The sequence below is a fragment of the Vitis vinifera genome, chromosome 12 (genome assembly GCF_030704535.1).
Source record: "Vitis vinifera cultivar Pinot Noir 40024 chromosome 12, ASM3070453v1".
In the NCBI taxonomy this organism is placed as follows: Eukaryota; Viridiplantae; Streptophyta; class Magnoliopsida; order Vitales; family Vitaceae; genus Vitis; species Vitis vinifera.
Window position 1 is genome coordinate 7,355,494 of NC_081816.1, and position 26,604 is coordinate 7,382,097.

The 26,604-nt window shown below is 36.8% G+C and overlaps 3 protein-coding genes and 2 pseudogenes across 3 annotated transcripts; all 5 read left to right on the forward strand.

Annotated features, from left to right (window-relative positions):
• Positions 1-9,642: 9,642 nt before the first annotated feature.
• LOC100248296 (cysteine-rich receptor-like protein kinase 10) lies at positions 9,643-17,971 on the forward strand (annotated as a pseudogene).
• Positions 17,972-18,940: 969 nt separating this feature from the next.
• On the forward strand, positions 18,941-19,938 carry LOC100853833 (cysteine-rich repeat secretory protein 38). The gene has a single exon (XM_003633262.2). It carries the CDS (start codon positions 18,967-18,969, stop codon positions 19,690-19,692), a length of 726 nt encoding a protein of 241 aa, XP_003633310.1. The 5' UTR covers positions 18,941-18,966; the 3' UTR covers positions 19,693-19,938.
• A 1,741-nt stretch (positions 19,939-21,679) lies between these two features.
• Positions 21,680-22,566, forward strand: LOC100265480 (cysteine-rich repeat secretory protein 38). Its single transcript, XM_002274568.4, has one exon. It carries the CDS (start codon positions 21,713-21,715, stop codon positions 22,439-22,441), a length of 729 nt encoding a protein of 242 aa, XP_002274604.1. The 5' UTR covers positions 21,680-21,712; the 3' UTR covers positions 22,442-22,566.
• A 1,128-nt stretch (positions 22,567-23,694) lies between these two features.
• LOC100260263 (cysteine-rich repeat secretory protein 38-like) lies at positions 23,695-24,424 on the forward strand (annotated as a pseudogene).
• A 953-nt stretch (positions 24,425-25,377) lies between these two features.
• Positions 25,378-26,344, forward strand: LOC100255186 (cysteine-rich repeat secretory protein 38). The gene has a single exon (XM_002274632.5). It carries the CDS (start codon positions 25,422-25,424, stop codon positions 26,148-26,150), a length of 729 nt encoding a protein of 242 aa, XP_002274668.1. The 5' UTR covers positions 25,378-25,421; the 3' UTR covers positions 26,151-26,344.
• Positions 26,345-26,604: the final 260 nt, after the last annotated feature.

Here is a 26,604-nt window from a genome sequence, read left to right on the forward strand (position 1 = left end):
ACAAATCTCAAATCTCAAATCATCAGAGATGTCTGTTACACTAATGTTTTCTTGTTCCATGTATACTGCAGAAGAGGCATTCAAAAGGGCATAGCATAAGCCACAGGGCCAAGCCACTGTAAAGGATTTGGTATTATTAGAGTATCCATGCCTAGGCTCACTGTGAAGAAACTTGAACACTGCAACTCCAACTAAGCTAACAGAGTATGTGCTCATTGCAAATAGAGAAAATGAGACAAAAGGGGACGGGAGATTTTGAATCAAATGGATCCATGATATGGCTTTCCATCTGCAACTTGTGAGCTCAAAAGTTGGAACATGAGTGTCTGCATTTTCTGTATAGGGACTTTAATCAGATTGTTGTACAAGGAGTTAACTTTGAACATGATGGTATGATGCAGGCTTCAGAGACCCCACAGAAGTTGAAAAATTCTTGACACTGACACTGATGAGGGACGCCCATGGTTGGTGCCTGCAAGTAGGAGGATTTGTCAATGAATGACTGGAGAGCATCTGCACATGATTCGAAGTATCTACTATTCCACATAATTTCCTGATTATAAAATGATCAAATGCCATGCTTTTTTGAATTGACTGCATTAGAGGCAGCCTCGTCTTTGAATTGGCCATCGTATCAGGGGGTGCTTATGTTACCAAAACATCAGCCAAGCCCATCAGTCAAAGAAGCAGCAGGACAAAATTACTAGTTGTATATGTGTTCGCTTGCTTTTTTGTCGTTTATTGGATCAAAACGAAATTTATAACCCAATTCACTATTCTAGAGCAGTTTGTACCCGATCAAAAAGTGGTTTTAGTATAAACTACTGTAATATAGTGGTTTTTAGGTGTGGTATACTATGATGGATTATTCTTGGTAATTAAAGCGTGAATGAGTGGAGAAGAAATGATTGTGATCAAGTGAAATTAATTTGAAAATTCATGATAAAAAATCAATTTAACAATGGTCTCAAATTGAGAAGAACAATGAAATGTGAAATAGAAAAAAATTAGTAGGAAATGAAATTCTTAGAGTTAGGATTTTCTAGAAATCAATTTCCATGGTGAATAGACGTGGAGACCTAATTTTCATCAAGTCAAATTGAAAACCTAAATTTTCATCAAGTTAGATTGAAAATCTAAATTTTCATCTAAACCGATTTTTGATTTAACTTTAGGTCTAGATCTAATTTCTCTTTAAATTAGGTCATTTAATCCAAGAGATCAATTCAAATAATATATTCAATTCATCTTAAATTATCTTCTAATGATTCACACAATGCAATTATTCAATCTCATCAAATTTAATTTTAAGAATTCAATGAATCTACTTAGTTTGTATTATAGTAATCATCCAAGATAATTTGAAGATAAAAATCCTCAAAATTTAATTAATCAATCAATTGGATCAAATTACCTTTGCAATTCAAACTAATTTCTCTAATTCATCATAGATCTTGCTTCTAGATCCTCATTCCTCTGAGAAAAACGAGATTTAGCCACTCATACTTGGAGATTTGGTCTCACAAGGTATGTTTGGCTAGTGAGAAAATGAGGGAAAATAGATAATTCTATTGAGAGAGAAAATTCTAAAAATTCTACAATTTGAAATGTCCAAAAAGTTATTTTCATGATAAAATTAAGTTTCTATTTATAGGCCAAGGTCAAGTGGATACTTGACATCATTTAGGAGGTCTTTCGGAAGCTTCTTCATTAAGAAATCTGGAGTTTAGTAATCAAATGACCATTTCGTATGAGATCTAGCAATTTCACATAATAAAAAATGCAATAACAACAATTTACATCTTCTTGGAGCATTTCGCATGACTGTGCGAAATAAAAATATTTAATTTTTAAACTCCTTTTTGTCATTTATTTCATTTCTTTCTTTTGAATCCACCTCAACCACCTCCAAATTAGCTCCAAATATTGGTCCAAGTGCATTAATTCTTCCCCATCATCCACATTATTTGTCCTCCTCAATTCCATGTCTCTTTTGTCACTCAATGCTTCAAAAATCACTTTGAAATATCTCCAAAACTTCACAAAAACCATTAGTATCTCTTGTAAGGGTAACAATGTATTACTTGGGCATATTAGGCATATTTACTACTCAAAAGAATTCATGAGAATTATTATTTAAAATGTGTTGTTTTTGAGTAGTAATCTTGTCCAACCCCAAACCTGTACACTCCAAACAACACTTACCAACACAACCTTGACCACCTTCTTTCTTCTCTATACAGAAATGCAACATATGGAATTGGATTCTATAATGCCTCATATAGCAGTTATCCTGATACAATCTATGGCAGTTTCATGTGTAGAAGAGATGTTATAGCAGATGTTTGCCTGGATTGTTTGGAAACAGCAGCTCGGGAAATCAGACTACGTTGTCCTAAACAGAAAATGGGTCATTACTTGGTATGATGAGTGTTAGCTACGCTACTCAAACCGATCATTTTTCTTCATTGTGGATGAAGGGATGTTTTCATTCTACAATGGAGAGTATATATTAAACTCAGACCAGTTTAATAAAGTTCTCAATGAGATAATGATATGCCTAGTGTCTCTGGTGGCTTTTGATCCTTCAAGGCACATGTTTGGTACAAAAGAAGCTAATATTAACACAGACCAAACTTTGTATTGCCTAGCTCAATGTACTCTGGACTTGTCCAGCAGAAGTTGCAGTAGCTGCCTTTTGGATTCTATGGCTTACCTTCATACTTGCTGTGGTGGGAAGAAGCGGGGAAGGGTTCTTCAAGCTAGCTGAAATGTCATTTATGAGTTATACCCTTTCTATATAATGCCGGCTGTGACAACAACTCCTTCCCCTGGCTACTGATGAAGGTAAGTTATTTGATTTATAGATTTGCTAAACTTCTTAAACATGGATGGTCAAATTGATTGGTTCTTGATTTGAAGTCAAGGAGTTGTACTTATCCTCATGTTGGGGCTGCCATGTATTTTTCTACAATTAATTAATAGAACATGGGGCCTAGAGCACTTGCAAATTGATAGTTGTTTGACAACAGACCGAGTCTATCTCTGTTGAAGAAATGACATTTTATATATCTTATTGTTGGAAAACCGAAACTGATATGGAAAGAAATAACTTTGTAGAGCTGTAAATTAGCTATTAGTTGTCAATCTTTATATTTTTAGGAAAGTAATTGTTAGGAGTTATTCTTTCCTTTTAATCAGTGATTTAGTTTCCTAATTTGAAGGATTTGTATATGCTGTAAACTCTATAAAAGAATAATCTCAATGAAAGAAAATAATTCCCGTGAAACCCTATTCTTCAAGTTGGTATCAAAGCTAGCAATTTGCTTGCCAAAATCCTCCTCCTTCTTCTCTTTCAATCATTGTTCTCTCTGAAATCATGTCGAATATTTCAAACGAGTCCACTAATGTTCCTCAACCTTCTCTGAACAATCCCATCATCACCGATTCTTCAAAAATCAGTTCTACCACCTAAGAATCTCATTCAGTCCAAATCACCACGATTCACTTGAATGGTGATAACTTTCTGAGATGGTCTCAATCAGTTCGGATGTACATCAGAGGACGTGGAAGATGGGCCACCTAACAGGTGAAAAGAAGGCTCCTGCAGTGGATGCTGAGAATTCCATGGTGATGACATGACTTGTGAATTCTATGGAAGAAGACATTAGCTCTAATTACATGTGCTATCCAACAACACAAGAGCTTTGGGAGAATGTAAATCAGATGTATTCTGATTTAGGGAATCAATCACAGATCTTTGAATTAACACTCAAACTTGGTAAGATACGACAAGAGGAGGACAACGTCACTAAGTACTTCAACTCCTTGAAGTGGATATGGCAAGACCTTGACCTCTTCAACACCTATGAGTGGAAATCTGGCAAGGATGGACGTCATCATAAGAAGACCATGGAAGACAATCGGATCTTCAAGTTCTTGACTGGCCTTAATGTCGAGTTTGATGAGGTAAGAAGAAGAATCATTGGAAGACAACCCTCGCCTTCAATTGGTGAAGTTTTTTCAAAAGTTAGAAGAGAAGAGAGTCGAAGGAATGTGATGCTGGGCAAGAAGGGACTTGGAGTTGCTATTGAAGGTTCAGCCTTGGTTACCACGGGTGGAGGCTATAATAAAGCTGCTGCGTTTCAGCACAAATCAGATGAAAGACCACGGGTTTGGTGTGATTTTTGCAACAAACCTCACCATACTCTTGAGAACTTTAGGAAAATCCATGGGAAACTTGCAAATTGGAAAGGAAAAACAGGTGACAAACTAGGTCGATCCATTATTCCTACTGTTAATGAGGCTGAGACCAGCCCCTTCACCATTGAGCAAATGGAGCATCTTCTTGCACTGCTGAAATCCAACTTGACATCCTGTACTTCTAGTGTTTCTTTGGCACACACATGTAATGAATCATATGCTGTATCTTGTCATTTTAAATCTACTCTATGGATAATCGATTCTGGAGCATTCGACCACATGACCAATTCATCAAACATGTTTGAATCCTATTCACCGTGTCCTGGAAATAAAAAGGTTCGGATAGCTGATGGTAATTTCTCACCTATTGCAGGAAAAGGTCTAATAAAAATCTCTAAGGGAATAGATCTTAAATCAGTTCTCCATGTTCTTAAACTTACTTGTAATCTCTTGTCTGCTAGCAAATTATCTAGAGATTCTAATTATTGTGTTATCTTCTATGAATCCTATTGTATTTTTCAGGACCAGAGCTCGGGGAAGACGATTGGCAGTGCTAGGATGATCAATGATCTCTATTATATTGAGGATAATTTACCTAGTAATAAAATTGCTCAAGGACTAAGTAGTATTAGTTCTCTTTCCGTTCGTGATCAAATAATGGTTTGGCATTGCAGATTAGGCCATCCTAGTTTATCTTATTTAAAACATTTATTTCCAGTGTTATTTAAAAAGGTTGATCATTTATCATTTCAATGTGAAAGTTGTTTATTGGCAAAGAGCCAACGAAAAACTTACATTCCAAAACCCTACTATGCATTAAAACCATTTTATCTTTTTCATAGTGATGTTTGGGGACCTTCAAAAGTAACCATAATTTCAGGAAAAAAATGGTTTGTGACCAGCTTTATAGACAACCATACACGTCTTTGTTGGGTATATTTAATGAAGGAAAAATCTGAAGTCGAAAGGGTTTTTAAAGAATTTTACAGAATGATTGAAAACCAATTTCAAACAAAAATCAGTATTTTGAGATTTGATAATAGGACTGAGTACTTTAATAAAGTTTTAGAAACCTTTTCAAACGAGAAAAGAATTTTACATCAATCCTCGTGTTCTAATACCCCTGAACAGAATGGAATAGTTGAACGTAAAAATAAACACTTATTAGAAGTAGCATAGGCTATGATGTAAATTACATGAATATTCCAAAATACTTATGGGGGGATGCCATACTACCTGCTTCATATCTAATCAACAGGATGCCTATAAAAATTTTGCAGTATACCACTCCTTTGGAGTGCTTGAAAAAGGTATTTTTAGAATCTCGAATTAATTCTGAATTACCCTTGAAAATATTTGGTTGCACTGCATATGTACACATTCCAAAAATGTCAAGATCTAAGTTAGACCCAAGAGCAGAAAAATGTGTTTTTGTAGGATATACTCCTAATAAAAAGGGTTACAAATGTTTTAATACCCTTACAAAATGTTTTTACACAACTATGGATGTTTCCTTTATGGCAAATGTCCCATATTTTACCAAAAATTTACTTCAGGGGGAGAAATTAGTGGAACCAATTTTTTGGGAAATTGTTGAACCTTTGCCTAGTGTAATTCTTGATATCTTTCTTGAAAAAGAAAATAAGGAAACTAAGGCTACTGAATCCGAATCTGAAATTGGTATATCAGAAGAAGAAATACTACGAATGAAAAAAAATAGAAACAATCTTGAGCCTGTGGTTTATTCAAGGAAAAAAGTCCTTGGAAGAAGTAAAGACCAGCCGATCATCCCAGCACATGGTCAATCGAAAGCCCTGGGCAATGATTCTCTAAATGTCTTAGGTAACCCTCTTTCTATTCCTACTCTTATACATGCTTCTTCTTCTTCTGTTACTGATCTAAGTTTACCATCACACTTTGGTCCAAGTCCAAAAATATTTGCACCCGAACCTGGTTTAGGATTAGCCTTAGTTGTTCCTACGCAAGATCTTGACCTTGACCCCCCCCTATTGCTCTTAGAAAGGGAACCCGAGGTTGCACTAAACATCCCATTTCCAAATATATCTCCTATAGTAACCTTTCTGACAACTATAGAGCATTCACTACAAATATTTCAAAACTTGTGGTACCTAGAAATATTCAAGAAGCACTAGATGAACCGAGTTGGAAATTGACAGTGTTTGAGGAAATGAATGCCTTAAAAAAGAATGACACTTGGGAGGTTGTAGATTTACCAAGGAAAAAAAAAGTTGTAGGGTGCAAATGAGTGTTTACAATAAAGAGTAAATTAGATGGAAGTGTTGAGAGATAAAAAGCCAGACTTGTGGAAAAGGGTTTTACTCAAACCTATGGGATAGACTACCAAGAGACTTTCGCCCCTGTAGCTAAAATAAACTCGATTAGAGTTTTGTTGTCCCTTACAGTAAATTCCAATTGGCCCTTACACCAATTGGATGTTAAAAAATGTCTTTCTTAATGGAGACCTAGAGGAGAAAGTGTTCATGAGTCCTCCACCAAGTTTTGAAGAAAGTTTTGGAGTTGGGAAAGTGTGCAAATTGAAGAAGTCCTTATACGGACTTAAGCAGTCGCCTAGAGCTTGGTTTGAGCGCTTTGGCAAAGTAATAAAGCATTATGGATATACTCAAAGTCAAGCTGATCACACGATGTTCTACAAACATTCAAATGAAGGTAAAGTAGCCATCTTAATTGTGTATGTTGACGATATTGTGTTAACTGGAGATGATTGCAATGAACTAGAGAAGCTGAAGGGGAAACTTGCTGAGGAATTTGAGATTAAGTAGCTGGGGGCATTAAAATACTTTCTTGGGATGGAATTTGCTAGGTCCAAAGAAGGTATCTTTGTAAATCAACGGAAGTATGTTCTTGATCTTCTTGATGAGACAGGTATGTTAGGATGTAAGCTTGCTGAAACACCTATAGAGCCGAATGTAAAACTACAGCCTACAAAAGCCAAGAATGTGAAGGATCGGGATCGTTATCAAAGACTTGTTGGGAGATTGATTTACCTATCCCATACATGCCCTGACATAGCATTCTCAGTGAATATGGTTAGTCAGTTTATGCATGCGCCTGGACTAGAGCATTTTGAAGTTGTTTACAGGATTCTAAGGTATCTAAAGGGGACACCAGGTAGAGGTCTTCTGTTTAAGTCACGAGGACACCTACAAATTGAAACCTACATCGATGTAGATTGGCCTGGAAGCATAATGGATCGAAGGTCCACCTCTGGGTACTGTTCATTTGTAAGTGGCAACTTGGTTACGTGGCGAAATAAAAACATAACGTGGTTGCTAGAAGCAGTGTTGAGGCTGAGTTTAGAGCTGTAGCTCATGGTATTTGTGAGATTATGTGGATAAGAAGATTACTTGAAGAGTTAAAGATGATAGGTTCATTTCCTATAAAGTTGTATTGTGACAACAAGGCAACAATTTCACTAGCTCACAATCCGGTTCTCCATGACCGCACCAAACATGTGGAAGTGGACAAGCATTTCATTAAAGAGAAGATAGGCAACAGATTGGTTTGTATTACCTATATCCCTACTGAGGAACAAGTGACTGATGTCTTCACCAAAGGACTATATAAGAGGCAATTCGATTTTCTAGTTGGCAAACTGGCTATGGAAGATATCTTTAAGCCAGCTTGAGGGGGAGTGTTGGAAAATTGAAACTGATATGGAAAGAAATAACTTTGTAAAGCTGTAAATTAGCTATTAGTTGTCAATCTTTGTATTTTTAGGAAAGTAATTGTTAGGAGTTATTCTTTCTTTTTAATCAGTGATTTAGTTTCCTAATTTCAAGGATTTGTATATGCTGTAAACTCTATAAAAGAATAATCTCAATGAAAGAAAATAATTCTTGTGAAACCCTATTCTTCAAGTCTTATTCTTACTTAAATGTTTTATTTTTGTTCTTCTGGCTGTCAAGAAATGGAGGTAAATGGGGAAAAAACTTTAGGATTTTGCAACTACTGGTTTACCATTACATCCCAAACAGTTCTCCACTGTTTTCTTTTTCTTTCCCTCCATACATATATGGGAATTGAATTTTTATTCCTGGGTGAAACATACACAAACAATTTTATAACTTTATCCTCTGAATTCAGGAAAGGATGGACTCCCAATTCCGACAATTCTTGCCATTGTTCCACCATCAGCTTTTACCATAATGGTGATCCTCACACTTGGTTATTTTTTTCTAACCAGAAAAGGGAGAAGAGGAAAATCATGGTGAGGAATTAGGTACTTGAACCTTTCTTTTTGTTAACTTGTCATCTTGGGATTGTTAGATGCTTGGCCTCAATGTTTTCAGATTAGACTTTTGATTTCTGTCACTTGTGTGTAGTTCAAAATGAGCCTCAGCCTGCTGATTCCTTTCGATTTGATTTGGGTACTATTAGATCAGCCATGGACAAATTCTCTGATACGAACAAAATAGATGAAGGTGGATATGGTGATGTTTACAAGGTAACAAACTAATACTCAACCATAAAGTTCTAAATGTGGATTTTAATGGTTTCTGGCAATATGTTCTAGGGCATACTTTCTAATGGATTAGAAATAGCTGTCGAAAGGCTGAATTCAGGAGAAACTGCAGAAGCATTCAAGAATGAGGCTTTGCTCATTTCAAGGCTTCAAATAGAAACCTTCTGAGACTTTTGGGCTTTTTCTCAGAAGAAGAGAAGATACTCATCTATGAGTTTATGCCCAACAAAAGCTTAGATTCCTTTCTATATGGTTTGTTCCATCATACCACTTAAGATTGTTTCATAACTATGAACCTTTTTTCGTATTTAATCTTAGCTAGGTTTTCAGTTTTATGTTTATCTGGATTGGTTTTACAGATTCAGAAAAGAAAGCACAGTTGAATTGGCCAAGACGGCACAAGATCATTAGAGGCATTGCTCGAGGACTTCTTTACCTACATGAAGATGCACCATTCAGGATCATTCGTTGAGACCTTAAAGCTTCAATATATGGTTAGATGGGAAAATGAATGCCAAAATTTCAAATTTTACAGCAAACTCTCATAGAGCTGCAGGAACCTAGTAAGATTTGTTTCCTCAAAGGCATTGGTGCCACCATTAGCAGTAACTAAGTTTTCCTCTTCAGTTTTTGAACATGAAACGATCATTTACTATGAACTTGATGAGCATTTTTCAGTGGCAATATGGCTCCAGAGTGTGTGATGCATGGCCAATTCTTGCCCCAATCAGATTTATATTGCTTTGGAATTTTACTTGTGGAAATTGTGAGTGGCATGAGAAATGAATGTTCAAATCAACCAGAGCATGCAGCGGACCTTGTAAGGAATGCGAGTATGAAGTCTTGATGCAACTCTATTTAGATTTTCTTAAAAGAAGTTGAATTGTAACAAGGAATTATTGCAGGCTTGGAGATATTGGAATGAAAGGCAGACAATGGAGCTGATTGATCCGGTTGTTAGGGAATATTGTCCTATCACTGAAGTGATGAGATGTATACACATTGGATTGTTATGTGTTCAAGAGGATCCAGCAGACAGACCTATAACGGCATTGGTAGTCATCATGGTTAGCAGTGATTCTCCCACTCTTCCATTGCCACAGCCACTGCCACCTTCTGTTGCTCATAGAGCAGAGCCACAGAAGACAGCAGTTGAACTTGATGCACCAACAATGGGATCGGTTGAATCTAATGTGAGAATCGTTACCATAAATGAAATCATAGTTTCAGAGTTGGATTCTAGATGGTGAAACTAATGGAAAGTAACTTCAAATGTGTATATTTGTTTTTCTTGTGTTAGTGGTGAAGTGCAAGATCAAGATATGGATTCTTATGTGAAGTGTTTTCTGTTAACTGCTATTTTCATTTTTGGTTTAACATTCTTTCAGAAGTTCCTGTATTCCCCTCCTTCAATACAAGTGCAGTGTACCATTTTTCCTCAAAGTATTGAGAATATCCTAGAACATAGGGATTCCTTTCATATCAATTGTCCAAAAACAACAGTGTATTCTTCTAACAGTGCATATCAGGCCAACCTCAAGATTGTCTTCTCGCTATCTATCCTCCAATACTACACATGATGTTAGATTTTATAATGCCTCCTATGAACATACCCCAATACTCTTTCACTCATGCCCCTGCAACCATCACCCAATGAAGAGCCCATTTTTGGGGAGAAACTTTTTGCAGTTATTTGATCATGTAGCTCTGCAGGGCCATTGCTGTTACAACCTGAACAGAATACACATTCATTAGAAAAATATTGCAGGTTATTGTCATATTGTCTTCATTATCAGGCCGGCCAATGATCCAAGGCTATTCTAGAAAAGACTTATTTTTTAAGGAGAAACCTGCGGGGAAATTTTCCAAGTCTTTTCCCTAAATATAAAAATGTAGTAACTTGTTTTACCAAATTACCGTTATATGCTGCTTCTGTGATGTTCCCCAGAGGATTATCTACAGAAAATTGGGTGAGTCATTGGGAGAGAAAGCTTTGGACTTACATCAGTCAGCACATTTGGATTCTATGGTTGAATTTGAATGAATCTCTCAAAAGAAAAACAAAAAATAAATAAAGAAGAATGAAGGTTGGCCAAATTGAACAAGGATGCTTCCTACCCTCCTCCTTACAAGTTTGAACTTCATCCTTGGTGGATACCAAGAATGAAAGCTACATACTTTGCTTTCTCACTTCACATCAACTTGGAGGATCTTGACGAAATCTAGCTTATTCAGCTGATAAGGGAAGCAAAATTTATTAATGCTGTCAAGAGACCAGCTCTCGGAACTCGTTCTTCACCTTTTGCTGCTACAGCCTCTTCACCAAATCATTTTCTTTCCTACTGTTTATGATGCAGCCTCTTTCATCATGTGCTCTTCCTCTGCTCCTATTTTCATGTCTTCTTCCTTTTCACTTTCTAGCAAAAGCCCAAGCCCAAGTTCATGTTTTCTGCAATAATCCTACTAATTACACTTCTGGAAGTGTATATCAGAGAAACCTAAACCTTGTTCTCTCTTCATTTGCTGCCAGTGCTTCTATATCAGACTTCAACGTGACTACCGTTGGTCAAGACCCTGATACAGTTTATGGTCTCATACAGTGTAGAAGTGATGTCTCTAAGGAATAGTGCCAAACTTGTGCAACTACCTCAGCCATAAAGATCATCCAACTTTGTCCTAACCAAAAGGCAGCTTTCATATATTAATATTATGATTACTGATTATTACGGTATTCTTTCTGGCGCTTCTTCTTGTCTGTCACTAGACTTACAAGATCAATACTGATTAACAATACAAATCAATACAAGATCCGTACTGATTAACAAATTTTGAACCCTGGGAGAAGCTAACAAATTAGTAGATTATAAGGTAAAGAAAGGTGGGAGACTTTTATTTTTGTGTAAACTATTGAAGTATGACAAGTTCAAGATTTGTTTTCATAGCCTAAAGATCAGGATAATCCGGGTTGTCAAAAGCCTTAAAATATATTCTGATAGTTTGTCATTTTCCCAGATGTTTCCTAGTTCCTTCTACCTGATTATGTAAGTATGAAAAAATAGATGCTTTATATGATGTCCCATTTATGCAGGTAAAAACAAGACTCTAAGAACCACCATTGTTGTGGTTATCGTTGCGACCATTGCATTCATAGTGGCATCTACAGTCTGTGGCTGCTTCTTGTGGAGAAGGAGAAAAACCAGGAAAATAAGTGTTGGTAAACTGGCCTGTGAAGTGTTCAATTTCTTCTACTATCGTCTCTAGGAATTGATCAAATTGTGAACCATTAAGTTCCAAATTTCTTACAATTGATTGAAATTTAAGGATCTCTTGAGTTCAGCAACCAATTTAGAGTTAACAAAAATCAGAATAACTGTCACTTTATATCATCAGTACATATAGTTGCATTTCAAGTACATGATTTGATGAATTCCATGTAAAGCTATTTGAAGTCTTACATTGATAATGTACGCCATTCAGACAGTGTTCATGAAGATAGTAACACAAGCATGGATTCGCTTTTGTTTGATCTGAAGACACTTAAAGCTGCCACAAAAATTTTCTCTGATGAATATAAACTTGGACACGGTGGTTTTGGTCCAGTCTACAAGGTACTGCTATGTTGATTGCACTTTATAAATGCATTTTTCCTTTGTTGATTGTGTGTGTTTATTCGTCCATCTCTTCATGCATCTAGGGAGAACTGCCTGATGGTCGAGAAATAGCTGTGAAAAGGCTTTCAAGTAGCTCAGGGCAAGGACTTGAAGAACTAAGAACAGAAGTAACGCTGGTCACCAAACTACTTCACAGGAATCTGGTAAGGCTGTTGGGCTTTTGTTTAGAAGAAGAAGAGAAGCTACTTGTCTATGAATACCTGCCTAATAGGAGCTTGGATAAAATTTAATTTGGTAAGACCCTTTTGAAATCTCACTGATTAGCAGTAGGATCATGGTTTTTCAAGTTTTTCCAGCTGCATTATATAGTTCTCTATAATAACCATGCCATGTTATTTTGAGTGAAATATCTTCCCTCCTGGTCTTTAACTTGGATGAGGCAGATAAGAGCAAAGGATCGAGTCTTGGATGGGAAAGACGGTACAAAATCATCTATGGAATTACTAGAGGGCTTCTCTATCTGCATGAAGATTCTCAGCTCAGGATCATTCATAGGGATATGAAAGCTAGCAAAATTCTGTTAGACAAGCATATGAATCCCAACATTTCAGATTTTGGTTTGGCAAGACTGTTCTGTGGAAGCCAAACTCATGGCAACATGAATCGGATTGCTGGTACTTAGTAAGTTTGAAACTCTCCTACCTTATATTATTGTTACAATTTCTATGCTCATTATAGGTACTTAGTCTGCAAGTGGGGATTAATAGATGAAACAGTGAAGAATAAGAATGGAAATAAGTAAGATACTACTGGAGAAGGGTATATGTTTCTATGTTATGTTAATGTGTACAGAACTCATAGACCATTTTTGTTTGTTGATGGCATGAAGTGGATACATGGCACCGGAGTACGCTAAGAATGGACATTTTTCAACTAAATCCGATGTCTACAGTTTTGGTGTTTTGGTTTTGGAAATTGTGACGTGTTGAAAGAGCTCAAGTTTTTACAATTCAATGAACCTTCAAAATCTTGTAAGTATAATATCAGAGAATTTTGGCATACATCCATAGTATGATTTGTACCTTAAGATCAATTTAGTTTGATGTTTGTACCTTGTTGCAGGCATGGCAACAATGGGCTAACGGAACTGCACAAGACCTAGTGGATCCAGCACTGGCTGATCAATTCCCAATACATGAGGTTTTGACGTGCATCCAGATTGGGTTACTCTGCATCCAGGCTGATGCTGCTGATAGACCATCCATGTCTGAGATTGTTCTAATGCTCAGTAGCCACACCATAACCACCCCAGTTCCTTTGCAGCCACACATTTTTTTTTTTTGCAGGCAGAGATTTTGAAGCAGATGAGAAGAGGGAAGATTCTGATGCTGCTAAGTTAGATCAAAATAATCGAAAAGCAATACAACTATCTGTAAATGAGGTTACAATTAGCGAACTAAGTCCTTGCAGTTGATTTAAATTTCAGTTTATTTGGATTCATTGTTTGGATGTCTTCTCTTCTGGTGATCATGTTATATGATATTGACCACTTTTCTTTCAAACAGATCTTTAATTTCTTTGTCTAGAATAAATGTACTATAGCTATCTTTTATACATGATTAGTCTGACTGAAGTAATTGCCAATCTATACAGTTTCAATCCTTGTTTTAGTAGTTGAAAATGAACACTGAGTACAGCTGAGTCACTGCAATTGATTTTGGCACAATGGGGATGCCATGAATAAGTTCTTCAATGCTAATAAGATAGGTCACTAGAAGAGCCTCAGTCCCCAGGAAACCAAATAATCTTGGGGTTAGTTGATATAGCCCTAGAAAATGAAGTGCCCATTTATGGAGAGAAAACCACATGCTCAATTCCTTGGATCAAAAAAAGAAACCTAAAACAAGGCAGAAAGGAATGGCAGAAATTTATAAATGTGCTTGATATATAAGCTGTTACATTTCCAGAAACAAACTTAATTGTTGTAATTTTTTGATCTTGTAGATCTGCAATGTTGGTGTATGTTGCACCCTGATTGTCTTATTGCTTGCATATTGTCTTATTGTTTTCACTATTAGGCCGGCATAGATTCAAGGTCATTCTAGAAAAGATTATCAATTTGGAGAAACCTGCAGGGGGCCGTTTTCCAAGTCTTTCCCCTGATTATAAAATTGCCGTTGCTTGTTTTACCAAATGATCCTAATTTATTGCTTCTGTGCTGTTCCATGGAGAATTTTCTACAGTGAGTCATTTGGAGAGACAGTTTTGGATTTATACCGGTCAACTCTTTTGGATTTTGTGGTTGGATGTGAATGAATAGTCACAGATAAAAAAGAAAAACAATTTAAACAAAAAAAAAATGAAGTTTGGCCAGATTGAGACAGGATGTTTCATACCCCCCTTTCTTAGAACTGCAGTCCCTTAGAGTATGCATAGTGTCCTAGCTGCATATATATATTTTGATTCTCACAGCAACTTTCTTGCAATCTCTTGTTATCTTTTTCCTCCTGAAGATTTTTTCCTTTATTTTTTTTCTTTCAGATGATGGGCCATGAAGTATCCTAGCAGAATTTGTAGCTAGCCTTCTTACCTAGTTACCTTAAAAGGTTGCAGGGCAATTAGCATTTAGCACTCAGAAACTCTCCACTGAGTGTTTTTTCTCCAACCAAGTTTTATGATGAAATCTCATGAATTCTGTGCTCTTCCTATACTATTTTCTTGTCTTGTTTGTTTTCTAACAAAAGCCCAAGCCCAAGTTTATGTTTACTGTGATGCTGCTACTAATTACACTTCTGGAAGTGTCTATGAGAAAAACCTGAACCTTGTCCTCACTTCTCTTGCGGCCAGTGCTTCTATAACAGGCTTCAACATGACTACCGCTGGCCAGGATCCAGATGTAGCTTATGGCCTTATACAGTGCAGGCCTGATATCTCTAAAGGGGATTGCCAAACTTGGTCAAGTACCTCAGCAGTAGAGATCAGTCAACGATGTCCTAACCAGAGGGAAGCTTTTATACAATATGATAATTGTTCGTTACACTATTCAGACTGGCGCTTCTTCTCAACTGTCAACAGTGTTCCACGAATAGTTCTTCTTAATGCGCATAATGTGACCAACCCAGTTCTTTTCAATGATCAGTTGGAAAGTTTGTTTGAGAATCTCTCATCCCATGCTGCATCCAATCCTTCCCTATTTGCTGTTGGAAGCATCCTTTACACGGGCTCTACTAATATATATGGTATGATGCAGTGCACCAGAGACTTAACAGAAAACAACTGCTTGGGATGTCTACAAGATATCAGAAAGTATATTCCAAGTGATGGATCACAAGGTGGTCAGGTAATATCCCTGAGTTGCAGTTTAAGGTATGAGATTTCTCCATTTTTTCTGTTGCCACCACCACCTCCTCCAATCAGAGTAGCATCCCCTCCACCGCCTTTTCTTGGGGGCAATTCAACTCCTACTGGAACGAGTGATGGTAATTTTTCGTCCTCCTTTAATTTCATTGCTGTTCTTGTTTCTGATTATACGAAAAGAAATGATCCCCTTGCTTGAGGGGGAGAATATCATAATAGTAATTAACCTTCATGATCCACCGAAGTCATGTAGAAAGTTGCGGGAGAGAAGCTTACAAACGAGAGAAAATTATAGTAAATTATATGGTTAAAATAATCCTAGAGAGCGCAATACAAGGTGGGGGGCTTGACTTGACGAGCAATGACATAATTTATCTTTGCACTCTTTTTTAATCTGCATAATATTAAGTTATGACCCATTCAAGATGGGCTTGCAGAGGGAGAAGATGAAGATAATATGGTTTATCAAGGCCTTAAAATATTCTCTTATCATTTGCCCAGATGATTTCATGTTCCTTTTCCTATATGTTAAAAGTATGATAGTATGAATATGCAATCAAGAATGGACTCTTTATAAGTTTATAACCATGTACTCTTGTTTATGCAGGTGAAAACCAGACTCTGAGAACCATTGTTATTGTGGCTATCCCTGTGGCTATTGCATGCGTAGTATCTATAATCTGTGGATGCTTCTTGTGGAGAACCAGAAGAAAGATCAAGAAAATTAGTTTCGGTATACAACTAGCCTATGATGTGTTCAATTTTTTTTTTTTTTTAATCAAGTTGGTAACCAATAGGCATTATATAGACCATTTAAAGAATTCAAAGTAAAGCCATTCTGAATCTTATCTTGCTACTGTATGCTATTCAGATGGTGTTTATGAAGGTAGCAATACAAGTACAGAATCCCTTCTGATTGATCTAACCACACTTAAAGTTGCCACAAGAAATTTTTCTGATGAGTGTAAACTCGGAGAAGGTGGTTTTGGTCCAGTTTATAAGGTACTCACCCCTAATTATACTTGATGGAGGCCCTGTTTTTTGGCCTTTAATTTGTGAAGTACTAATTAGGTCCTCTGTGTATGGATCTAGGGAGAACTATCCGATGGGCGGGAAATAGCAGTGAAAAGGCTTTCGAGTACCTCAGGGCAAGGACTAGAGGAACTAACAACAGAAGTGATGTTGGTCACTAAGCTTCTGCACAAGAATCTGGTAAAGCTGTTGGGCTTTTGTTTAGAAGAAGAAGAGAAGCTACTTGTCTATGAATACCTGCCTAATGGAAGCTTGGATAAGATTTTATTTGGTAAGATCATCTTTTGTTCTTGAGTGAAATTTCATTCCATTTTGCTTCTACTCTTAACAAAAATTTTAACTTGAATGAGGCAGATCATAGCAGAAGATTTAGTCTTGAATGGGAAAGACGGTACAAGATCATTGTTGGAATTGCTCGAGGCCTTCTTTATCTGCATGAAGATTCTCAGCTCAGGATCATTCATAGGGACATGAAAGCTAGTAATATTCTGTTAGATGAGCATATGAATCCCAAAATTTCAGACTTTGGTCTGGCAAGACTATTCCATGGAAGCCAGACTCAAGGAAATACAAATCGGATTGCTGGCACTTGGTAAGTTTGAAACTCCCACCTGTAGCAATTAAAATAAGTACTAGCAATCTGCTTTGGTTCAAAACTTATAGACAATTTCTTGTTTGTTGATGGCATGAAGTGGATACATGGCACCAGAGTATGCCAAAAATGGGCATTTCTCAACTAAATCCGACGCCTATAGCTTTGGTATTTTAGTTCTGGAAGTCGTGGCAGGTCAAAAGAACTCGGGTTTCCACAATTCAGTGAACCTTCAAAATCTTGTAAGTATAATATCAAACAATTTTTTTCATCTGTTAGATGATTTGTGCTCCAAGATTGAGGTGAAATTGATGAGTTTGTGCCTTGTCCCAGGCATGGCAGCATTGGGCTAATGGAACTGCACTGGACCTTGTGGACCCAAGACTAGGCGATCAATGGCCAAGACATGAAGTTTTGGAGTGCATCCAGACTGGGCTACTCTGCATTCAGGAGGTTGCTGCTGATAGACCTTCCATGTCAGAGATTGTCCTCATGCTTAGTAGCCACACTATAACCACCCCTGTTCCTTTGCACCCACCAGTTCTTGCTGGAAGCAGAAATTTTGAATCATCTGAGACAATGGATGCTACTAAGTTTGATCAGTATAATCGAAAAGCAATGCAGCAATCTGTAAATGATGTTGCCATCAGTGAACTAACTCCTCGTAATTGATTCAAAGAACTGTTATACATGAGGTGGGTTATCAGAAAATTTTGGATTTTTTTATGTCATCTTGTTGAATCATCAAACCCCAAAATTTGTTTGCTTCATGGAAGCATTGATTCATATGGATCCTGTTCAAGTATGAGCTGATGTAATATTTCTTGGCTTTTTTTTTTTCAATGTTTCTGGAGGATGTGACATGGGATTATGCCTAATGCCCTCCACTTGGAATTTTCATTAATGCTTTCAATGGATATATAACAGTATTGAAAAGTTGACCAGTATTTTATGTATTGCTTGGAGGGTCAGACCTTAATCTCCACACTGGAGCCTTTTCTTCATTTAGAAAATATAGAAGAATTCTTTTTTCTTTTTTTAATCTAAAAGCAGTGGGGAGAAATAGTTGAGTTGGTGAATGTCCACCAAGAACACTTTATGGACAAGAACCTAATGTTATTTTCTACTGCTAAAAGCTCGAACTTGTAAGCTACACAGAAGATTGTCTTCACAATCAGGTTACTTTCTTTGATTAAATTCATAGCAATCTTATGATCATTTCAAATTTATATGAACTCGTTGTTTATTCGTTAGGGCCTGTTTAATGAGCTATACCTTCTGACTAAGAGCTTCTTTGAAAAGATAGAGGTATGGAAGAAGGCTTTCTATATATTCTTCCAAACTCCATCTCAAAAGCATCTTATTCCAAACTTTAATTAAGGAGGGTCTCCAGATCTTAAATCATTTTATCTATCCAGTTTTTTCAGTCCACTTCCAAATTGAGAGTTGAATGTTGATGAAGTGGACCTCCACCTTACCCATTACTGAATTTGGTCAGACCATGGGCTAGGGTTGAAAACTTTGAGATGATCACTTTGATCATATATTCACTTATTCCAAATGAAGGAAGAAATCAACCCTACTGAGAAACTTCTCTCTCAACGTCAATCCTGAGATTTCATGGCTCTATAAATGCTGCATTTCCTTTACCATCTGCCATAACCAAGATGCCTTTCTCCAGATTTGCCTCCTTTCTGTGCCTGCTATCCTTTTTGCTCCTTCTCAATAATGCAGTTGGAGTTGACCCTCTCTTCCATTTCTGTACTGGCTCTGAGAAGTTCATTGACAATGGCCCATACGAAACCAACTTGAACAAACTCATGGATTCTCTCCAAATCCTAGCTCCTCCCACAGGTTTTGGAAAAGCTTCAGTTGGTTTGAACGCTGACCGATCAAATGGGCTTGCTCTCTGTAGACCTGATGTCTCAAACACAGACTGCAAAGCCTGTGTCACTGAGGCAAGCACCGAAATTCTCAAACGCTGTCCAGACTACAAAGCAGCAATCATATGGTATGATAATTGCCTTTTGAAATACTCCAACATGGATTTCTTTGGCCAAGTTGACCACCAAAAGTTCTACAGTTTCAATGAGAAAAATGTAAGCAATCCAGCATCATTTAATCAGAAAACAAGGGAGCTGCTAAGCCGCCTAGTAGAAGAAGCTTTTGTAGCCCCAAATATGTATGCAACTGGAGAAGTGGACCTTGAAGAGTCCAAGAAACTATATGGATTGGTTCAATGCACCAGGGACCTTTCAACCATTGATTGTAAACAGTGTCTTGATGATGCAGTAAGTGAAGTACCAAACTGTTGTGATGGGAAGGAAGGAGGTAGGGTTGCCACTGGGAGTTGCAACATAAGATATGAGACTTACCCCTTTGTGAAATCTTAGAATTTCCTCTAGGATTTATGGACTAAATTATATTAACATTAATAATTAAATGAAGTGTTGCATTTAGATAATTTAAGTGTTTATTTTTGTGATATTTGTACTATTTTTGTTCAGATGAGGAGCATGCTTCATTTCAATTATCTGGTATGGATTCATAATAAATTTGCATGCTTCTCGTCAAGTTATGTGTTGTAAAAACTTTCCCTACAAATAAATATTAACCTTTTCCTTTGTTCAAGAGAAAAATGTAGATTTTAGCAGTCCGTTTAAGAGGAAAACACCATAGCTCTTCACAGTAGCAAAAGATCTGCCATTGCTGGCAATGCTTGACTGAAGTTGTGAATCTGCCCATGGCTTTTCTTGAATCTGGGTTGGCCTTGAAGACCCAAAAAAGGATGGAATCAGAACAACAAATGTCCATAGTTATCAGAAACCTAGAGATAAGCATAGCTGTCAGAAACCTAGCTATTTGATAAAAAAAATATCAAGGCAAGAAGTTTACATATTGTCTGGGAATAATATACAGGGGAACACTACTACTCGTACTCATAAGATTAATTTGACAACTTCTGAGTGATTTTGGCATCTTCAAATGGCTCGAGGCCTGGGGCTTTAGCCCAGACTTGACAGGCTTTACCTTAGACTGGATCGGCCCGGAATTCTTCTACTGTTGGCAGTTGTACTTTTTTTTTTAATTTAAGTTTATAATTTTAACATTTTAAAATAAAAACCCTTGATTATGAAGTAACAGTAAATTAATTGGTATAAAATGGTGGGATTCAATTTTCTTTTGAAGGAAAAATGAATTCAATAGACATGAATATTGAATCAAAACTGAATCAACCTTTTAGTGATGAAAAAACCGAATTAAATCAAGCTTGTATGAGATTAATTTGATTTAGTATGTAAATTAATCTAAATATTAAGAATAATTCATTTTTAAAAAAAAATTAAAAGCAATTTGAACTTGAATTTTGAAATATATTTAAAATTTCTAGTTCAAAAAAAAAATGAATGTCTTTGCTTAATAATAATGAATTACTTTAATAGAGTATATATATAAAATATATACAGTAATGATTATGATCATTCAGCATTATTAATTTTGACAATGTAAACTTGAAATATTAATTAAATTTTTTTTCTAGAAATATTAGGGTTGTTTTGTAATATATATTTTTTTGGTGGGTTTTCCAAAACAAAAATTATAAAACCCATTTTCATATATAGAAAATATCTGGAAGTGGGAGAAAATTCAGGTAGGTGGTATCCAGGGTAGGGATATACCTTCATGCATAAGCACCTAATATTACTGTGTCTAGTGCTAAAATTTCAAAATTTTTCACTAAACAGATTAAAATAATGAGAATTAGATAAGTTGATTTCCTGGATATCAATCATGGACCAGTCAGAGAGGAGCAATGGTATGATCATTTCTTTGAAAATTTTCATCATAAATTCATATTTTATCCTGGATAGTGGCATGGCACTTGTTCATGCATGTACCTCTGGTTGAATCCTTCTTACAAATTTTCCATTTGAATTTATAGAATCAATATTCCTGAACTAATGCCGGTTTATGAGAGGCTGTGATTTTAATGGATCATAACGTATGGAAGCTCCATTTTCTAAAACTATGAGTTATAGATGAATTTATTGAATTGAAATAGTCTCTTCCCAGAAACTTCATATTATGGGACTGATTTCCTGAACCTAAAGGAGATTCTTCCAAGAATAATACCTAAGCATGAAACAGTCCAACACTAACTCATGATATAATATTCCTCTTGGGTTCCTGTACACCCCATATTGGGGATGGGGTGGAAGTGCGCAACCGACTTATCCGTTTCAAAGACTTTGATTATTTGCAAAATTCAAAAATAAAGGAAAAGTCAGCTTGATAATCTTCTTTAAAGCAATAATGGTGGGGTTTTTGCTATATAAATGATTCATTGTCCCAGTAAGAAAGCCATCACCTTCAATATATCCTTGGCTATCTGCAAAATCTGCAGTGTCCAAGATGTATTTCTCAAGATTTGCCACCTCCCTCTACCTGCTATCCTTTGCTTTCCTTCTCCAAACCATCGTTGGAACTGACCCTCTCTTCCATTTCTGTTCAAGCTCTGAGAAGTTCATAGATAATGGCACATATGAGACCAACTTGAACAAGCTCATGGGCTATCTCTACTTAGCAGCTCCTCCCACAGGTTTTGGGAAAGGTTCAGTTGGTGAGAAAAATGACAAAGTGAATGGGCTTGCTCTCTGTCGAGGTGATGTCTCAAACACAGACTGCAAAGCCTGTATTACCGAGTCAAGCGGTGAAATCCGCAAACGCTGCCCAGACAACAAAGCTGCAATCATATGGTATGATTACTGCCTTTTGAAATACTCAAACGTGAATTTCTTTGGTCAAGTTGCTTATCAGAACAGGTTCTATATGTGGAACTTGAATAATGTAAGTGATCCTGCATCATTTAATCAAAAGACAAAGGAGCTGCTAAGCAACCTGGCCCAGAAAGCTTTTATCAACTCGAAAATGTATGCCACTGGAGAACTAGAGCTGGAAGAATCCGAAAAACTATACGGATTGACTCAATGCACCAGGGATCTTTCCAGCAGTGATTGTAAGAAGTGTCTTGATGATGCAATAAGTGAACTTCCAAACTGTTGTGATGGCAAAGAAGGAGGGAGGGTTGTTGGGGGGAGTTGCAACATAAGATATGAGATTTACCCCTTTGTCAATTCTTAGAGAACTTATTCGGTTCTCTAGGGTTTGGGGATCAGTATATTACAATATATAAATAAAGTGTTGTACACACTTCAATTTCTCATGTTTAGGGGAATGGAGTATTATGTCACCCCATTTTCATCTGTTTGCTTGCATTTTATCTCTAAATTATGTTCTTGAATAAAATTTCCCTGTTGTTAATCAGACTGTTTACACGTTGTAACGAGCTGCCATGCCACCCCCTCTCCTTAGTAATAAAGACACCCCCTCTCTTTAATAATAAGGGCATTAAATACTAATTGCTAATATATATATAATGGAACCTAGAAACTTTTTTTCTTTATCAAATATAGAATCACAATCAAAATATTTTTTTGTGATCTCATTTGATAAGGAAAAAGGTTTCTGACATCATATATATTAATGAGTTTTTTTATTTTTTGGTCCAAAACGGATAATATTCACGTGAAAGGTAGTTGGTCGTTGCAATACTTGTTGGAATCAAAAGAACTAACTTGCCACCGATTATTTATTTGTGTTGACATGTTAAGATTTTATCATTTTCGTACTAAGTACTAACCAAAGTTTAATTTAGGCTTTACTCGTCATTTTCAATCTCGCATGAAGCATGGCTACAGCAGAGTCGCAGACAACTCTGTCTTTACATCATGCCTATGTCAAGAAAATTTTAGGTGATAAATGAGGGTTCGTACTATACCATCTAGCTCTTGTTCTCTCTCCAACTTGTTCCTGGGAGGAATGGACTTAATTAGAAGTTAGGTTACAATATTCCCTTGTGAGGGACCCGTACCTGTGGAAAACCACCTACTTTCATGAGGGCCCATCCTCATATATACTTTGCATAAATGGACAAATTATATGTGGATCTGAGATAAACAAAGGTAATATATATCCTGAATTTGACTGGTTTCATTAATTGGTGTCCTGAACTTGAAGCTGCCCATTAGTGAACGAATGAGAAGTCAGCTTTTTCGCTCTTAAATGGCTGGATGGGAAGATTTCGGCCTCCATATTTGACCCAGCACGGTACATTTCCACAAGAATTCGGTGATGGTCCAGAAGGGATGTTGAAGTTTGTTTACTTGTAACTGATAAGACATAACTGGATGGCTCTGCCACTAGCGAAAAGTAAGCAAATTCAACATGAATGCTTGGAAAATGTTCAAGAAAAAATCTCTATTGAAAGGTAGAAGAGCTTCTCTTCTTGGAGAGAAGCACAAACGCAAGCTGATCAATTTCTATTTTCATCCAACATGTACTTCTCACAATCAATCCCTCTCTGTTTTCTACTCCTCTCTCTTCTTCTCCAGGCTGCCATCGGAGCTGATCCTCTTTTCCATTTCTGTTTTATCCCAGAAAACTACACTGCCAATGACCCTTTCAGTAGTAACTTGAATGAGCTAACAACCCTCCTCTCCTCCAAAGTTCCCCCAACTGGATTTGGACTTGCCTCAACTGGACAAGGCCAAGACAGTGTAAATGACCTAGCTCTATGCCGGGGCGATGTCTCAAGCAGAGACTGTAAAACTTGTGTCACTGAGGCAACCAAAGAGTTGCACAACCGCTGTCCATACAACAAAGGAGCGATCATTTGGTACGATAATTCTCTTTAAGTACTCAAATGTGAAGTTCTTTGGAGAAATCGACAACAAAAACAAGTTCTACATGTATAACGTACAAAGTGTTGATGATCCCACTTCATTTAACGTGAAAATAAAGGAGTTGTTGAGAAGCTTGTCCAATAAAGCATATGGTAGTCCAGTGTTGTTTGCTACGGGTGAGCTTGTGCTGGAAGAGTCTATGAAACTCTATGGTTTGGCGCAATGCACTAGGGATCTTTCAAGCCTTGATTGTAAGAAGAGCCTTGATGATGCAGTAAGTGAACTCCCAAGCTATTGCGATGGAAAACGAGGGGGAAGAGTTGTTGGTGGGAGTTGTAATGTGAGATATGAGCTTTATCCTTTTGTCAATGCTTGGACATGATCAATGATTGTGATCATTCAGCATTATTAATCTTTGACAATGTTAACTTGGAATATTAATTAAAATTGTTTTCTAGAAACATCTAGGTTATTTTGTATTTTGTTCGGTGGGTTTAATTTCCAAAACAAAAAATATAAAATATCTAGAAGTGGGAGAAAATTCAGGTAGGTGGTATCCAGGGTACGGATATATTCATGCATAAGCACCTAATATTACTGTGTCTAGTGCTAAAATTTCAAATTTTTTTTACTAAACAGATTAAAATAATGAGAATTAGATAAGTTGATTTCCTGGATATCAACCATTGACCAGTCAGAGAAGCAATGGTATGACCATTTCTTTGAAAATTTTGGTCATAAATTCATATTTTATCCTGGATAGTAGAATGGCACTTGTTCATGCATGTACTTCTGGTGATGAACTAGTTTGAAACATTCATCATAGCATCTATATATATATAAACTCTTGAATCCTTCTTACAAATTTTCCATTTGAATTTACCGAATCAATATTCCTGAACTAATGCCGGTTTATGATAGGCATTTTAATGGATCATAACGTATGGAAGCTCCATTTTCTAAAACTATGAGCTATAGATGAATTTGTTGAATTGAATAGTCTCTTCCCAGAAACTTCATATTATGGGACTAATTTCCTGAACCTAAAAGAGATTCTTCCAAGAATAATACCTAAGCATGAAATAGTCCAACACTAACTCATGATATAATATTCCTCCTGTGTTCCTGTACACCCAATATTGGGGATGGTGTGGAAGTGCGCAACCGACTTAGCCATTTCAAAGACTTTGACCATTTGCAAGCCATTTCAAAGACTTTGACCATTTGCAAAATTCCAAAATGAAGGAAAAGTCAGCTTGATAATCTTCTTCAAAGCAATAATGGTGGGGTTTTTGCTATATAAACGATTCATTGTCCCAGTAAGAAAGCCATCACCTTCAATATATCCTTAGCTATCTGCAAAATCTGCAGTGTCCAAGATGTATTTCTCAAGATTTGCCACCTCCCTCTACCTGCTATCCTTTGCTTTCCTTCTCCAAACCATCGCTGGAACTGACCCTCTGTACCATTTCTGTTCAAGCTCTCAGAAGTTCATAGATAATGGCACATATGAGACCAACTTGAACAAGCTCATGGGCTATCTCTACTTAGCAGCTCCTCCCACAGGTTTTAGGAAAGGTTCAGTTGGTGAGAACAATGACCAAGTGAACGGGCTTGCTCTCTGTCGAGGTGATGTCTCAAACACAGACTGCAAAGCCTGTATTACCGAATCAAGCAGCGAAATCCGCAAACGCTGCCCAGACAACAAAGCTGCAATCATATGGTATGATTACTGCCTTTTGAAATACTCAAACGTGAATTTCTTTGGTCAAGTTGATCATCAGAACATGTTCTATATGTGGAACTTGAATAATGTAAGTGATCCTGATTCATTTAATCAAAAGACAAAGGAGCTGCTAAGCAACCTAGCCCAGCAAGCTTTTAACGCCATGAAAATGTATGCCACCGGAGAACTAGAGCTGGAAGAATCCGAAAAACTATACGGATTGACTCAATGCACCAGGGATCTGTCCAGCAGTGATTGTAAGAAGTGTCTTGATGATGCAATAAGTAAACTTCCAAACTGTTGTGATGGCAAAGAAGGAGGGAGGGTTGTTGGGGGGAGTTGCAACATAAGATATGAGATTTACCCCTTTGTCAATTCTTAGAGAACCTATCTTGTTCTCTAGAGTTTGCGGATCAGTATATTACAATAGATAAATGAAGTACTGTTGTACACACTTAAATTTCTCATGTTTGGGGATTGGGGTATCATGTCAGTGATGTCACTACACTTTCATCTGTTTGCTTGTATTTTATCTCTAAATCATAGATGTTCTTGAGTATAAAATTTCCCTGTTGTTAATTAGACTATAAATTTCATGCTGTAACGAGCAGCCATTCCACTCCCTTTCTTTAGTAATAAGGGCATTTAATACTTAATTCATCATATATAAATCGATCACAGGCAGGGTTCAGTGATATGGAAGTTGTCTTCTTCAATGAAAAATATCCAAAGCTTTCTAACCCATGCTTCTAGGCTAAATGAAAAAAAAAAAAAATGCTGAATCCAAGGAAAAATAGGAATGATTTTCCTTGTAGTTCACGGTTTCATCTTCTTTT

Bases quoted from the DNA above. Each gene is read 5' to 3' on its own strand.
- LOC100265480 (XM_002274568.4), top strand. From the start codon at position 21,713: ATGTATTTCTCAAGATTTGCCACCTCCCTCTACCTGCTATCCTTTGCT.
- LOC100853833 (XM_003633262.2), top strand. From the start codon at position 18,967: ATGCCTTTCTCCAGATTTGCCTCCTTTCTGTGCCTGCTATCCTTTTTG.
- LOC100255186 (XM_002274632.5), top strand. From the start codon at position 25,422: ATGTATTTCTCAAGATTTGCCACCTCCCTCTACCTGCTATCCTTTGCT.